Source organism: Oratosquilla oratoria, chromosome 24 (genome assembly GCF_046742065.1).
Source record: "Oratosquilla oratoria isolate Oo_2021 chromosome 24, ASM4674206v1, whole genome shotgun sequence".
NCBI classification, from domain to species: domain Eukaryota; kingdom Metazoa; phylum Arthropoda; class Malacostraca; order Stomatopoda; family Squillidae; genus Oratosquilla; species Oratosquilla oratoria.
The window spans coordinates 10,818,929-10,836,156 of NC_134800.1; the positions used below are offsets into that span (position 1 = coordinate 10,818,929).

At 38.9% G+C, this 17,228-nt stretch overlaps 2 protein-coding genes across 5 annotated transcripts in view; one reads left to right on the forward strand and one right to left on the reverse strand.

Annotated features, from left to right (window-relative positions):
* The first annotated feature begins 1,486 nt into the window (after nt 1-1,486).
* Nucleotides 1,487-16,770, forward strand: LOC143038445 (small ribosomal subunit protein uS9m-like). 4 transcript variants are annotated; one of them, XM_076207645.1, is made up of 6 exons: nt 1,489-2,129; nt 2,262-2,335; nt 2,438-2,563; nt 2,702-2,857; nt 5,947-6,109; nt 11,262-12,327. In XM_076207645.1, the coding sequence occupies exons 1-6, from the start codon at nt 2,060-2,062 to the stop codon at nt 11,315-11,317; spliced, it is 645 nt and encodes a 214-aa protein (XP_076063760.1). In that variant the 5' UTR covers nt 1,489-2,059; the 3' UTR covers nt 11,318-12,327. The 4 variants fall into 4 exon arrangements, with proteins under 4 accessions (XP_076063763.1, XP_076063760.1, XP_076063761.1 ...); XM_076207646.1 differs by lacking the exon at nt 11,262-12,327 and adding an exon at nt 16,634-16,770 and having other exon boundaries at nt 1,490-2,129; XM_076207644.1 differs by lacking the exon at nt 11,262-12,327 and having other exon boundaries at nt 1,490-2,129; nt 5,947-8,075.
* Nucleotides 10,030-17,228, reverse strand: part of LOC143038444 (putative protein MSS51 homolog, mitochondrial) — a 34,333-nt gene continuing 27,134 nt past the window's right edge. The window contains exons 5-9 of the mRNA XM_076207643.1: nt 16,736-16,932; nt 15,286-15,390; nt 13,072-13,161; nt 12,348-12,503; nt 10,030-10,334 (exon numbers count right to left, since the gene is read on the reverse strand). Coding sequence (XP_076063758.1) covers nt 10,188-10,334; nt 12,348-12,503; nt 13,072-13,161; nt 15,286-15,390; nt 16,736-16,932 — 695 coding nt within the window. The 3' untranslated portion in view covers nt 10,030-10,187. The remainder of the gene's footprint in view (nt 10,335-12,347; nt 12,504-13,071; nt 13,162-15,285; nt 15,391-16,735; nt 16,933-17,228) is intronic.

The following is a 17,228-nucleotide window of genomic DNA, read 5'->3' on the forward strand; positions in this document are numbered from 1 at the left end:
GAGGTTGTGTAGATCAGATCTTTGTGGTAAGACAGATATGTGAGAAAGCTATAGGAAAGGGGAAGGATGTTTTTTGGGCCTTTATGGATCTGGAAAAGGCTTATGATAGGGTAGACAGAAAGGCACTGTGGGAGGTTATGTGGATGTACGGGATAGGAGGAAAGCTTCTCGGAGCTGTCAAGAGTTTTTATGAGAGTAGTAGAGCTTGTGTCAGGATTAGAAATGGAGAGAGTGAGTGGTTTGAGGTAAAGGTGGGACTTCGTCAAGGATGCGTTATGTCACCCTGGCTGTTCAACTTATACATGGATGGGGTAGTGCAAGAGGTAAATGTAAGGGTAGTGGGTCAGGGATTGGAGATGGTTAAAGGAAATGGAGAAAAGTGGGAGGTGAGCCAGTTGTTGTTTGCGGGCGACACTGCGCTTGTGGCAGGATCGGAGGAGGGATTGAGGAAGTTGGTGACAGAGTTTGGGAGAGTGTGTGATAGAAGAAAGCTGAAGATAAATGTGGGTAAAAGTAAGGTGATGAGATGTACAAGGGGTGAAAGTGGCAGTAATCTGGAAGTGAGCATAAAGGAAGAGCGACTGGAGGAAGTGGATAGTTTTAGACTCTTGGGTGCAAATGTGGCAGGAAAAGGTGGAGTAAAGGTGGAGGTGGAATGTAGATTGAGAGAAACGAGTAAATGCCTTGGTGGATTAAAGAGTGTAATGAGGAATAGAAATTTGGGAATGGATGCGAAGAGGAGACTGTATGAAGGAGTGATTGTGCCAACAGCACTGTATGGAGCAGAAACATGAAACATAAGAGAGGAAGAGAGAAGGAGCTTGAATGTGTTTGAGATGAAGTGTCTGAGAAGTATGATGGGGGTTACTAGGATAGATAGAGTAAGAAATGAGGAGGTGAGGAGGAGAACAGGGGTGGAAAGGGGGTTAGGAGATAGGGTTGATGAAAGAGTATTAGGATGGTATGGACACATGGAAAGAATGAGTGAAGAAAGACTAGTAAAGGAGGTGTGGAAGGCAGATGTGGAGGGAGTGAACATGAGGGGACCTCCTAGGATGAGATGGATGGATGGGGTGAAGGGGGCTTTGGGGAAGAGGGGAATGTCTGTTGAGGAAGGATGGGAGAGGACAGAAGACAGGGGTGAATGGAGAATGGTTGTATATGGAAGATGTTGTGATGCATGAGGTGGAATGGACAGGGGGATGGGGGGTGAGGTAATGTGTTTGAGCAAAATTTTGACGCAGCCCGAAGGGATTTCTCCCCGTCTACTCCTTTATATGGGGGGACAGAGAGGGGGGGTCGCCGATTTATGAAGCGGCCTTGCTGTGGATGTGCTGTGTCTTGTGACACTGCTTCTGACCCAGGGCAGTGGACAAGGTGCAGGGATGACCCGTCATCTAGGAGGTGCTAAGATGGGAGGGGGGGTGGAAGGGTGTGGAGTGTTTTCAGGGATGGAATGGGTGGGAATGATTTTATGACTTTTCCTTTTTGGCTACCTCCCTAGTAAGGGGGAAAAAGCCTTGGTATATGTATGTATGTATGCCAAATTTCATTTTAAGACATGGGAACAAAATATAAACCTCCAAGTTTAAGAAAAGCCTACACATTAGATGATGTATGTCGCAGTTACACACTTTTCATCATGTGATGTTTGTCAGTTTCTGCCCTAAGAATGGCCTGGAACAAAGGTTATCATCAGAGCAACAGTGCTGCATCTTAGATAGCCATTTCTCCCAAATAAGCACATGCAGAAAATTAAGTCAGACACAATTTCCCTTCAGTACCAAATACAGAAAGCTACTTGGCTTATATGTGGAGGATGTATACAAGATATCAAAATATCATTTGAAACCTTGAGGACCAAAGACATTATTGGCACTGCAATATTCAATTTCTCCAGAACACACTCAATAGCACTAATGTGTAGAAGACCTAACATAATTCCCTTTTACAAACTAAACCTCCAGTTACCTGAGTCATACTATGATTTGTGATTAATTGAAAAGTTTATATTTTATTTCCAAAAATTGTTCGTGTGTTTCAGGACTTGACATAAAAAATGAAGGAATTAGATCGTTATGCTGATCAAGTCATTCGACGTGGTCATGAATACAAAGTATCAAATCTCAGTTAGTATCATTGATCATTTGTTCCTTCAACCATGTTACCATTTTATGTTGTTATTGCTTATATGATATATGTTGGATTATACAGAAAATTTAAATGAAAATAATACTAATACATTCCTTCAAAACTTGCAGAAAGCTTAGCAGTTCAGTTTGGATGTCCAAGGAAGATTATTAAACTTCTGGTACAAGATATTAAAGATAAACATGTAAGTAAATTCAAAGGTTCTGGAAAACTTTTCTTCTTTTGTGTTATGTAATTATAATTGGCTGTTGCGAGTACTGCACTTAGTAATGTGTTATTCTTTTAGTATGATTATTTGATCACATCTTTGAATCGTCTCATGGAACATCCGTATGCCAATCAAGCTGAAGATTTTCTCATGAGATTCAGAGTTCCTAGGACGGCCAGTGTCACTTTGTTAGATATTCCAAAGGTAAGAATATCATTTTCCATCTGAAGTTCAAATATTTTTACTTATATTGGATGTAGGCTTTTAGTATAGTGTGTATATATAGTCTTCAGTATAGTAATACTATATATGTATGTGTATATATATTTCTCTCCTGTTTAGTTGAACTACACGGTAGAAGGGATTCCTTACATGACTGCCAATGGAAGACGAAAAACATCCAAATCAGAAGTTACAGTCCATGGAAGAGGTTCAGGAAAGATTTCTATCAATGGACAAAATGTGCTTTATTTTGAACATCCACAGGATAGGGAACAGGTGAGTCTATCAGTTTCGATGTATAGGAGTACCTTCATGAATATTCTAAAGATTTGACATTGTTCTTCATTGTAGTTGTTATTGAAAAATTATACCAAATGTTTCTAACCTAATTAATTGAATTCTGTTCGGGTGTGACATGTAGCTCCAGAACATATGGCAACAGGCTTTGGGATCCCAATAGATATATCTATATATCTATATATATATATGAATATATATATATATATATATATATATATATATATGTTCATATATATATATATATATATATATATATATATATATATAAACAAACATATACATACATACATACATACATATATATATTGGGATCCCAAAGCCTGTTGCTATATATATATATGTATATATATGTGTATATATATATATATATATATATATATATATACATATATATATATCTATATATATACATATATATATATATATATACATATATATATATATATATAAACGTATACATACATATACATACATATATATATATATATATATATATATATATATATATATATATATATACATACATATACCAAGGCTCTTTCCCCCTTCCAAGGGAGGTAGCCAAAAAGGGAAAGGCATAAAAACACTCCCACCCATTTCATCCCTAAATACACTCCACACCCCTCCCACCCTCCCTCTCATCTGAGCACCTCCTGGATGACGGGTCATCCCTGCACCCTGCCCACCGCCCTGGGTCAGAAGCAGGGTCGCAAGACACAGTACATCCACAGCAAGGCCGCTTCATTTAATCGGCGACCCCCCCTCTCCGTCCCCCTTTGCATATAAGGCGAGGACGGGGAGAAATCCCTTCGGGCTGCGTCAAAATTTACTCACACATACTACCCCACCCCCCCGCCCATTCCTCCTCATGCAGTCACAACATCATCCATATACAACCATTCTCCACTCACCTCTGTCTTCTGTCCTCTCCCTTCCTTCCTCAACAGACATTCCCCTCTTCCCCAAAGCCCCCTTCACCCCATCCATCCACCTCATCCTAGGACATCCCCTCATGTTCACTCCCTCCACATCTGCCTTCCATACCTCTTTTACTAGTCTTTCTTCACTCATTCTTTCCATGTGTCCAAACCATCCTAATATTCTTTCATCAACCCTATCTCCCAAATCCTTTTTCACCCCTGTTCTCCTCCTCACCTCCTCATTTCTCACTCTATCCAGCCTAGTAACCCCCACCATACTTCTCAGACACCTCATCTCAAACACATTCAAACTCCTTCTCTCTTCTTCTCTTATGTTCCACGTTTCTGCCCCATACAGTGCTGTTGGCACAATCACTCCTTCATACAGTCTCCTCTTCGCATCCATTCCCAAATGTCTATTCTTCATTACACTCTTTAATCCACCAAGGCATTTACTCGCTTCTCTCAATCTACATTCTACCTCCACCTTTTCCTGCTACACTTGCACCCAAGTATCTAAAACTATCCACTTCCTCCAGTCGCTCTCCCTTAATGTTCACTTCCAGTCTACTGCCACTTTCACCCCTTGTACATCTCATCACCTTACTTTTACCCATATTTATCTTTAGCTTTCTTCTATCACATACTCTCCCAAACTCTGCCACCAGCTTCCTCAATCCCTCCTCTGATCCTGCCACAAGCGCAGTGTCGTCCGAAAACAACAGCTGGCTCACCTCCCACTTTTCTCCATTTTCTTTAACCATCTCCAATCCCTGACCCACTACCCTAGCATTCACCTCTCGCACCACCCCATCCATGTATAAGTTGAACAGCCAGGGCGACATAACGCATCCTTGACGAAGTCCCACCTTTACTTCAAACCACTCACTCTCTCCATTTCTAATCCTGACACATGCTCTACTACTCTCATAAAAACTCTTGACAGCTCCCAAAAGCTTTCCTCCTATCCCATAAATCTGCATAACCTCCCACAGTGCCTTTCTGTCTACCCTATCATAAGCCTTTTCCAGATCCATAAAAGCCCAAAAAACATCCTTCCCTTTTCCTATAGCTTTCTCACATATCTGTCTTACCACAAAGATCTGATCTACACAACCTCTACCTGTCCTAAATCCACACTGTTCCTCACCAATTACTCCTTCTGTTCCTCTCCTAATCCTCTCAATTATATATATATTTTATATATATATATATATATTTGTTTATTTGTGTCTATATATATATTTTTATATATATTTGTGTATATTTATATATATATATATATATATATATATATATTTATATACACATACATATGTGTGTGTGTGTGTATTTAGTGCTAGTAATGCTGTATATTAAACTTTGAGAATGTTTTACAAGTATTTTGGATGGCTTTTCCATCAGGGTATATCACATTTCTTTCTATTGATTTAGTGCTGGGTGGTAGCCTCTGACTAGACCCCCGTTGGAAGAGAGCCCTAGAAATTTGGACCATACTTTTGATATTTTAATGACCTTCAGCACATACATCAAAGATCTGACAGTAAAAATCAAGAAGAAAATAATCTACTAAAACAGTTAGTGACAGAGTTTGGGGAAGATGTCATAAGAGTCTCATCGTATCAATGGGGTGAAGGAGTGTTAGTTGTGAGATCCGTTTGTTGATGTATTTTTGCATAGAAGTTTTGTGGAGTACTGGGAGTAGGTTGTTGTAGATGTTTGACTAGAATTCTGCTGGAGTTGTTTTCATGTCAATTTAGTGATGATATGGTTTGATAAGGTTTAACATCACAAACCCCCCAACTGGAAGGCTAGGATGGTGGCCCTCACAGAGGGCTTTGTAGTGTGGAGTTTAATGAACCATGCCCTTGGTTCAGCTTCGCTGGTAGCAGGATTTGAACCACCATCCCCTTGACCTTCACCACAAGTAACGACACCCAAACCTGCTCAGCCAGTGAGCTTCCTTTAGTGGGATGAATAAAAGCTAAACTGGCTGTTTAGGCCATTCATTGGGTAGTTTAGATTTGATTTAAAAGTGTGCTGGTCAGAGAATGCCTTCATATCTTAAGGAAATTGTCTGATAACAACCAGAAATTTTAATTAAAAGCTTCACCCTCTCAAGGGATTCTTTTATCTTTCCTGCAGGTGGTGTTTCCTTTACAGTTCACTGGCTTACTTGATGAAGTTGATGTTGAGGCTAAGGTTTGGGATGGGGGCCAGTCAGGGCAGTCAGGAGCTGTGCGCATTGCTCTTGCCTTAGCACTGCGCTCTTTTGTTGACAAGGAAATGATCGAAAATATGAGAATAGGTAAGTTTTCCTATATACATACTTGTACACATACCAATGACCCTTTCTCTCTTGTAAAGTAGTGGCTTAATTAAATCATGCACCCAATTCACACACATTGAAATACATTGAAGTCCCACTCCATCTTAGTACCTTGTTAATGAAGGATGATTCCTGTCTGTATCACACTGCTCAGATTGCATGCAATGTGGGTAGATAATGCTTTCACACAGCAGGGCCCAATAGCCAGAACTTGTTCACCAACACTACTTCATTACATAGGGACACTCCCTCTTTCCTCATTCATGCAATGCAATTTACAAAGCAGTGTAGAAGATCAACCCTTTAGGCTGTGTTATTATTTCATTTACTGAACCAGTAGCCTTGGCCTTCAGAGGAGGGATTATGGGAGTTAGTGATGGAGTTTGGGAAGGTATGCGTTTGGAGAAAGTTGAAGGTATATGTGGATAAAAGGAAGGTGATGAGATGTACAAGGGTAGAGGATGGCAGTGAGTTGGAAGTAAGTCTTAAAGGAGAGAAGCTGGAGGAAATGGATAGCTTTAGGTATTTGGGGTCACATGTGGCAGGAAAGGGAGGAGTGGAGGTAGAGGTAAATTGTAGATTGAGAGAAGCAAGTGAATACTTTGCAGGATTAAAAAGTGTTATGAGAAATAGGCAATTGGGAATGGATGCAGTAGTAGTGGTGAGAGATGACCCTTTATCCACGAGATCCTAGAATGGGGGGGGCAACAAATGGCTTTTAGATGGGCATATGCTTTGGTACGATCACCCCCTTAAAAAGGGAAAAGACCATTTGATATGTACATTATGTCATTTTATGAAACTTATATCCAGAAAATGACATCTCAACTAAAATAGTTATCTGGCAAAGTATCAGGGGACTTGATAAATAATTGCAACCAGTGGAAAGCGCCTGCTTGTAGTGGTCCTACGATTTGGATAACAGAAGGAATCATTTCCGTGCTGACCATTTTCAAAACCTATCGTCCCCCTCAAATACATCTGGAGGTGCACCTCTAAGAGGGTTCACACATCTCCAGGCCTGACCCAAGATCTTTTTCTGTCAATTTTAGCTGTATTTCTTTCACCTTTTCACACATGGAGATTTGAACCTGACAATTGGTGATTGCTCCATACCTCCTACTGCTTTCAGCAGTTGACATAAAAGCATTCTAGTTCAAACACAACACAGACAACAATCCAAAGTTTCTTTCTAGAGACACAGGAGGGCCCATTACCAGCCACTGTCAGTGAAACTTGAGGCAGCAACTATTATTATTACTATTGATATTATTTATATATATATATATATATAAATATATATAATGTAATAAGGGAGACAGGGATGACCCTTTATCCATGAGGAGCTAAGATGAGGAGGAGGAAAGGGTGGTGGATGGTTATGGAAGGGGTAGCAATGGGTACATGCCTTTTGACTTTGGCTACCTCCCTTGTAAGAGGGATATAGGTAATTAGAATTATTATTATTATGGTTGTGTATGGATGATGCTGTGATGCATGGAAGGGAGTGGGTAGAGAATGGGGGGTAAAGAAGTATGTATGAATGATATTTTCGTGCAGTCCGAAGGGATTTCTCCCAGTCTTCTCTTTTCTGCATAAGAGGACAGGGATGGGAGGGTCGCTGATTTAATGAAGCGGCCTTGCTGTGGATGTGCTGTGTCTTGCTGCATTGCAGTGGACAAGATGCAGGGATGACCCATCATCCAGGAGAAGCCAAGGAACGAGGGAGGGAAGTGGGTGAATGGGAATGGAGTATATGGGGATGAAATGGGTGGTAGTGGATTTATGCCTATGACTTTGGCTACCACCTAGGTCAGAAAGGAGCAAGGGCAAAGTTTACATGGAAGAAAAGATAAAGAGTAGTCAAACTGGTCAAGTTCTCACAGGTTTATTATGGTTTTCTATGGAAAATGAATTAGAAATGTAAATAAAAGTTACAGATGTATACAGTGGTTTTATTAGTGAAATACCATCACATTCACTTGTAGTAATAGTTGTTTAAGTTTGGAAAGATAGTTATTTCCCTGCTACTCATGGTTTGTGGTCTACAAATCATGTTAATTCATGCACACACTACATGAGTTCAAATCTAAATATGATAATTGGAAATCAAGGATCTAGAGTTGGAAGTCTACATGAATTTGAGGCTATGATAACAAATTTGAGAGTAGGAGACAAAACTCAAAAAGTGTTGCTCCTTTCCTGTATTAGGTAAATTAGGTAAATGCACTCTCCCTTTCTCTTTGCTCTTTCTCTTCTCTTTCACCTCTCTCCTCTTTTTTTCTCTCTTTATAACACAAAAAGACAATAGGCAGCTGCTCCCTTCCTGTTAGCCAAAGACAGATGCACCACATTCAGACAGTGTACACGTTTTAATATTTGTGGATAGATCTTTGAGTGCTGATGGAGAGATGATAATGGAAGAGATAGCAGTAAGAGGAAGATAGGCAGAGTATTTTAGAGAGTTTCTACATGTAAAAGAGGATAGGGAGGGTAAATGCTAAGAAAATGACAATGATGAATGTCATTGTCAATAGGCAGCTGCTCCCCTCCTGTTAGCCAAAGACAGATGCACCACATACAGACAGTGTACACATTTTAATATTTGTGGATAGATCTTTGAGTGCTGATGGAGAGATGATAATGGAAGAGATAGCAGTAAGAGGAAGATAGGCAGAGTATTTTAGAGAGTTTCTACATGTAAAAGAGGATAGGGAGGGTAAATGCTAAGGAAATGACTGATGAATGAGGAACATGAAGGAGAAATAAGAAAAGATGAGGTGAAAGTTATTAAAATGGTGAGAGCAGGTAAGACACCTGGGTTAGATGGGTGTTATGCAGTGTCTGAAGAAGGGAGGTACAGTGATGGTGGACTGGCTGGTGAGGTTGTTTAATGTTTGTCCATAACAGGGTAGAGCTGGAGGAGTGCCTATATAGTTCTGCTTAACAAGGGAAAATGGGACAAGTGTGAGTAGTAGTTTCAGAGGGATCAGATTTTTGAGTGCAGTTGGAAAGGCATATGGGAGGGTTTTGATAGAGAGGAAGAGAGAGAATAATTGGTGAGGAACAGTGTGGGTTTAGGACAACTAGGGGGTTGCATGGATCAGATTTTTATGGTAAGGCGATATGTGAGAAAGCTTTAGGAAAAGATAAGGATATACAGTTACAACATTCAGATCAATAAATTGGGATAGGCTACATTGAGAGAAAAGATCTCTTGATTAGGGATAGGAGTGTTTTAAAAGGTCATGAAAACAAAAAAAGACAGTATGTCTAAAGGATGTGAAGAAATTATTTCCCATACACAACATTTTAAGATAAAACTTGATGCGGAGAGATACAATGACGGGTCACCACAAGCATAGCTCCCTTCCCGTATATTACAAATAGGTAAATATATATAAATATTTGGAATAGCATAAGTAATAACCCAAACTGGAATAATACATGAATTGAAATCTCAATATGAACATTGGGAAGTAATTATGTAGACCAAATTGGAACCACACTTAAAGTTAGGTATGATAGATTGGGGAGAAGTTGGGACTCCATGAGTATTGCTATTTCCTGTACAGTACATTCAGATAAATACAGAAATTTTGGTAAGACTGGCATTACTGATTATTGCTTATGTTTTCTTCCTTTTTTATTATTATGATTATTAATGATTGTTGTCTAAAATTTCAATGATGAAAGACTCCCACAGCAGCTGGCAGCCCTCAGTTCCTCCCATGACTATATTTGGGAAGAAATGAGCACTAAGGACCATTCTATGACCAGACCAAGATTATTCTTTATCATTCATAAGTCAAATATTATTGAAAACAAACCCAGAGTCCGGAGGAAAAACTTGTTTTAATATTACATTATATGTATTTAGACTATCTGTTGAAAGGGAAAATATAGACTTTTGTTTGTGGTACGCCTTTATTATTTGACCCACATTATTTCAATATTTCAGTGCAAAAGAAAAACATGAACTTATTTTTATTTTTTTCAGAACTGATTAATGATGATGCAATTCATATCCATGATTCACACATGAAACAAATGCACTTTATTTATCTCTTGCATTATCAATAGCTATGACATACCAATTGACTGCCCACATGTGGTCAGGCTCATATGGTGTCTGCTTAGCATGAAGTGACCTGAGAGGATTGATGCCTTGGAACACCACATTTGGATGAAGCTCTTCCAGGATCTGCAATATTTTCAATTTATAATATTAAAGGATTTTAGATTTAGCTGAAAAGCAGTGAAATAATGTAAATAATAAGGGGAAGTGAATTTCATATTGTGAGGTATTCAAATCTAAATCAGCACCATTATATTTCTAAAACTAAGGTATAGACAACTATTTTGGAGACCTAGGTCATAGTGGTTTTCATGTGATTTGGTGTCACTACAATGCCACTGGATATAACAATCAATTCGTCAATCTATTACCCAACATCTCTCTTGCAGGAGACCAATGGTTCCCAGATCATTGGTTTAGCCCACGAGTCACTCAAGGAAAATGTGTTGTGCAAGGCTAGAGTAGGGGATTGTAGGATGAAATGTTCTGTGTCTTCTGTGTGGTGATTGCATTCAAGGTAATTTGGTTCTGAATTCAGGCCTATTCTGTGCTGGTACTGTTTCATAGCTGGGTGGTGGTCTAAACATGGCCATACCAGTGAGGTTCTTACTTGTTGTAAGAGGAATTTTTCAGTAAGGCTGATGTCTGGGGAAATTAAGTAAATTATGGAGTTTGGGGGTCTGTCTTAGAGCACTTTTTTTGTGATCTAAATATGTATGTGTTTTTTTTATGGATAAGTTGCTGGGTGTCAGTGGTAGGATGTTGTAGATGTTTGAGTAGTATGCTACTGGCATAAGTTTTTTGTTGTGTTCAGTTGGATGTGCTTGTATTATGTAAGGGGATGGATGAATGAGAATGAGGACTTTTGCATGTCTATTATTTTCGTGTGCTGCTCTATGGGGCAAGTGAGAATCAACAAGAAAATAGACTTATTAAAATCTATCAGAAGCATGGACTTTGAACAACAGAAAGAAAATCCAATAACTTCTCGAGCAGTTCATAGTAACCACCCTCCCTGGACTTCTTTCTATAACATTTTCTAATTCTTTCCAGCATTCTTCATCAAACACCTACCCGACCTTACATACTCGATAGAGAGGACTTACTAAACTGGGACAAGAGAAACACAAGAGGACACGGAAAGAAAATAAAAAAACATAGCTACAGAAGAGAACTGAAGAAAAACAGTTTTCCACATAGAGTAGTGGACACTTGGAACAAACTGGATAATGAAATAGTATGTGCAAAAACCATTCATGAGTTTAAAAGCAAACTAGACACTGCGAGATACAAAGGTGGGACACCACAAGCATAGCTCCCCTTCCCGCAAAAATACAACTAGGTAAATATATCTATCTACATACCAAAGGCTTCTTTCCCCTTATAAGGGAGGTAGCCAGTCAAAACACATACCTACTCCCACCCATTCAACTCCCATTAACCCCTTCGATATGATGACGCCTACATAGGCGTCATGAGGAGCAAATGGGTACACGAGGATGCCGATGTTGGTGTCTTGATTATATTTATTGTAGTTGTACCTGCATGACCCCCATACTCTGTAAACTGGCTTCATCATATTTTCTATGGTTATCAAAATTCACGGGTGAAAGAGAACACGAGCAATACAGCAGCACCTTTATTTTTTATAATGTGAGTATTATGACGCAACATCGCACATCTGGCAGCTAATGCTGCCCGCGAGATTTTGGCCCGGAGTGAAGGGGATAACCACCCTTTGTTTCCTTCTCATCTTAGCTCCTCATGGATAAAGAGTCATCCCTGTCTCCTGTCCACTGCCTGGGTCATAAGTTATCTACCACGACGCATTACATCCGTAGCAGGGCCACTTCACTTACACAGTGACCTTCCCACCTTGCCCCTTAATGCTCTCCTTTTTTCCTCACTTACCTTCCTGGGCACCATTTCATTAAAATCATAAAGTATTTTAATTTAAAACAATCTCCTATGGACCCTATTTGTTGTTAAATCAATGTTATACAGTACATGTGATAACTAAACAGTCTGCTTTACAATCTGGCAACAAAAAGAAACTCATTAGGTTTTAATTTATCCATTTATTGTGGAATAAAGTTGGGAACAACTTAGAATAAATTCAAATGGGAAACTTTTACAAACCTTCATGGTTTCAGAGAATTCCGCCTCATTGTACGTTGTCATAACCAGAGGAACCTTCTCCTTTGCCAAGAGTTCTAGTGTTGGTCGCCAGAGGGAAAACATTTCACGAGTGTGAACACCAGGGTGGATTGCAAGGGCAACGTGTGGCTGAGGAACCTGCTCAGAAACAATAGCAGTAGATGAATATTATGGTAACCTTGTGAGGAAAAAACTAAATGCACTAAAAAATGAAAGTGAGAGTTGACAGGTTTTGAAGATGGGCAGTACAAAGACAATTCTCTCTGTTTTCTATTTTGCAAGACCACTACCAACAGGTATCTACCATTGGTTCCTCAATGTGAAACTGCAAAACAAATCACAGATACACTACTGAAAAAAAACATTCACAGTGGTTGCAACAAGAAATACAACCCAAACTTTACAGGTTGCCTTCTGATAGAACAGAGAAAGTCTGAGAAGGAAGAAAACCTCTTCAGTTGAATAAAAACTGTAACAGCTAGAATGAACTCTAAAGTCACAACATTTTGCCAAAATAGTAATCAAGATATGATCAAGATGGACTGCACTGAGATAAGATCAAGATAGGTTTAACCCTTTCTCTGCAAAGGAGGTTTCCCTCAGCATGAATGAAATCACTTGGTTGCATCTTGGACAAGTACTAGTCATAAAACATAATGAAAGGGCTAACAAAAATATGTGTATTAAAAACAATGCATAAACACACCTGGATATTATTTTCTTTGCCGGAGACATGGAGGCGCCAAAAGTCATGGTAAAGACCCAAGTAAGCTGCTACTTCAACATTAGGCGATACCTAATATGACCAGAAGGTCTAAATTAAATATGATTTATAATATTACCATAAAACATGCTGTTTTAACAAAACATGTCACACAAAAGTTATATCTGAGGTGAATTCATAAGTGTCATCGGCAGGTCTCATATGCCATGATGATAAAAGGAAATCATAATAATTGGTAGTGCACAATTCTGTCACATAAATGCATTTAAAAACCAATCTAAATATGAGTGACATGCTATTCAATTACTAATAAGAACCATACTTATAAGATTTCATGAGTGATAGATGACTTGCCAATACTCAATCTTGTAGGGATCATGGATAGAGGCTTATGATAGGCTATAAAACCTAAATTAGCCCATATAGGTTAGCTGTTAGCTATGAGTGCAAATATAATGGTATTTATAAGGTCAATTATGTGCTTTGCTTTTGTAGTTCAGCAACAGAATATCCAATGACCTAAAGTCTTGGACCAAAGCCTGATTGAGGGGAGGGTTATGAATACCAGAGAAAACTTGGTATTTCTCATTTTCACTAAATATTCTTTGACAAATTGTAGGCAAGTTACAAAGGATTACAAAGGCGGAGCTCGCAGACAGGAGACCTTTTGGTCCATATCTAGGTCGGATGCGAAAAAAATCATAATAACAATAGAATAATAATAATAAAAAAAAAATATAATAATGTATGGAACAAACAAAATACATAAATAAATGCATAGGTATAGTTGAATAACAAACAGACAGGTAAACAGTAAATAATAATAAATTGACACATAACTAATAATAAATGAAAATCAAACGACAAATGATAACAAAGCAAAAACAAATAATATAAAATAAATTATAATCATTACAGGATCTTGCTTAGGTGTTTATCTAAATGAGTCTTAAAGCTTCGAACTGAACTACATTGCACTACCTGTGCAGGAAGTTTATTCCATTCATTAACTACATGGTTGGCAAAGTTGTTTCTACCTACTTCCAAATTGAATCTATTTCTGGATAGTTTGAGACCATTGTTTCTTGTCTGATTCTCATTCAATGTGAAAATGTTGTCACTTTTGATGTTGTCAATTCCCTTTAGAATTTTAAAGACCTGTATCAAGTCACCTCTGGGTCAACGCTTTTTTAGGGAAAACAGATTCATATGTTTTAGTCGATTTTCATATGATTTATTTTTGATATTTGGAATCAGTTTTGTGGCTCGCCGTTGTACTTTTTCCAGTCTGTCAATGTCTTTAATGAGATTCGGTGACCATACGGAAACAGCATATTCCAAATGTGGACGAACTAACGATTTATATAGCTTGTTCATGAGTGATGGACTTTTGAAATCAAAAGATCGTGCAATCAGTCCTAGAATCTTATTTGCTTTTTCAGAGGCTGAAATACACTGCTTGGATGATTTGAGGTCGTTACTGATAATTACGCCGAGATCTTTTTCACTATCCACTTTTATTAATGAATTTCCAAATAACTTGTAATCGTACTTATTGTTGTTTTTACCTATGTGCATTACCTTGCATTTACTCATGTTAAATTTCATTAGCCACTTTTCAGACCATTGCTGTAATTTATCTAAATCTTCTTGAATATCTAATTGGTTTAAGTGATCATTTGCCATTCTGCACAGTTTTGTATCATCAGCAAATTTGGAAACAGTAGATTTTAGTCCATGGTCTATATCATTTATATATACTATGAATAGAAGTGGCCGGAGAATGGAACCCTGAGGAACTCCACTTGTAACATTTTCCTATCTAGAAGTTTTTCCATTTAAAACAACTCTTTGTTTTCGACCATTCATCCAATTACTAGTCCAACTTAATAGGCTACCATTTATTCCGTGTAAAGCTAATTTAGTAAGTAGTCTTTCGTGTGAAGCTCGCTGGCTGAGCGGGTTAGGGTGTCATTACTTGTGGCGAAGGTTGGGGTGAGGGCGGTTCGAATCCTACCACCAGCGAAGTTGAACCAAGGGCATGGTTCATTAAATTCCACGCTACAAAGCCCTCTGTGAGGGGCACCATCCTAGCCTCCCTATAGGGGGGAGTATGTGACGTTAAACCATATCATCATCAGTCTTTCGTGTGGGACGGTGCATCTTATGTGGCAAGAAATAAGGTAACTACTATACCTGCAGTGGAGTACTGGGTGTCCAATTGAGTACGTTGGGATGATGAATCAAATCTGGGGCCACAAGTGTCAATCTTAGAGCTCTACCCAGGGAACGCCCACACAGCTGAAAATGCCCGACACTTAAAACTTGGTCTGAAGAAGGAAGATAGTAGTGGATATCTCTGTTGATATGTTAAAGCCAAAGCTTCTCATTGGACTTTGTGTTCAACTAACTCTGCTACCTATTACCCTGAATCACTCTGACAGGTTGAGTCTGATGCTTCTCACACAATGTCATGCATTGACTGGAGCAATTTTTCTTCTCATTATGAACAAGTCTGATATAGATAGTGAATAAACTATCTTTGACTTCAGTAATAACAGCAGTTTTAATGAAGAAAGACCACTGTGCCTTGTCTTGAGTTGGAGGAGCAAAATTTAATTCTAAATATCCAGTATCCATCATGATTCTCATTTTGAGATACTGCAACTCTTCACTTCATCTTCCTACTTAGAAAAGAATAACAGGATCTCAAGGCAAGGTTCAGGGGCTGGAAACCTAGAAAAGGGGGACTAACTGCTACCCCATCACCTCCACATGATGAACCTCTGGACCTGCTCCTACTTGAGAGCTGCCAAGATTGAGGTAGTGACTGAGACTGACAATATATTCAGTCACAGTTTTTCCTACTAACTAAAAATAACTTGATTTTTCAACTAACAACCACAAACCCTCCAGTGATACTATGTGACTGTGGGAGCAAGAGATAGTGATCCCTGGAAGCCCTTAGTCATAAACCATGTGGCAGGCAGTGTAGGACCACTGATCACCCTATGAGAGGACAGGAAGTAACACAGTTCAGCAGCAGCCTACACCACTGAATAGCTCTATTTAGGGTCTGCTCTGCTCTCCCTCCCCCTTAAACATAGCCTGCCTAAACCTAACCAGAATGGGGAGCTGCTAATAGCATGGTCACCTATGATGCGGTATGAATTATAATAATATTAAAAACAAAATGACCCATAGCCCCCCCCCCAAAAAAAAAGTCTTCTGTTGCACTCCCATCCCACTTTGCATACTTCAATGTAGCCAAATGAAGAGACCTGCACCTAAACTCAAGAACAATCTACAATAGTAACAACAGAGTAATTACCCAACCTCTCCACAGAGGATTATAATTACAGCTGTCAGTGTCATCAATACCCATACACCTCAATCAAGAAACGAGAGATAGCATTCTCAGGTTTGCAAAGCCCTGCTAACCATCCAAATTTGTCTATTCTTCTACCATCTAACCATAAATGCTAGAGAAGTGCTTTATTATTATTGTTATTATTATTATTATTCTATTTCATTTCTTTTTCAGACCACTTGTAGAGGTGCTGGAGCGAGGCTCTGGCGATCTCCGGCAGTGCTGCACAATTGCATGTATATTCTTTTTTAATTGAAGTACTAACACTAACTTTACCTGTGCTAAACCGGACTCCACAGCAGAAACTTCAGGTCTGTCAGCCCCGAGAAGATGTACATGTACTTTGGATGTGTTTATCGGCCACCTCGAGTCATCAAAGCCACCAAACCAAAACGGAGACATGCCGATGGTAAGTACAGTACTGAACATTCCACTTATAATCCGTCGCAGAGATAGGTGAATATCTTCTGGTCCTGCATATGAGTGCACTAGTATGAATCAGGGGCCTCATTTGTTAGAAAAATGTTGGAAGTGTTCATGCTAGGGAGGAAGGGAAACAAGTAATGGACTATTTTTTGTAAATCTAAATCATTTCAAACCCACATCAGTGTCCATGAACGTACCAAAGTAAACAAACTATTAAATTATCATGATTAGAAATGAGGACAATATATGGCGCCAGTGAATTCAGGATTTTTTTTTTCACTCATGAAGTTCAAAGGTCTATATTATAAAGGTACATCTTTGTTTCCTCCTTTATAAATTGGGA

Coding starts and splice junctions, on each gene's coding strand:
- LOC143038445 (XM_076207644.1), top strand. CDS start 2,060: ATGAAGGAATTAGATCGTTATGCTGATCAAGTCATTCGACGTGGTCAT. Junction 2,336..2,437: donor AAGATATTAAAGATAAACAT/GTAAGTAAATTC, acceptor TTATTCTTTTAG/TATGATTATTTGATCACATC. Junction 2,564..2,701: donor CTTTGTTAGATATTCCAAAG/GTAAGAATATCA, acceptor TCTCCTGTTTAG/TTGAACTACACGGTAGAAGG.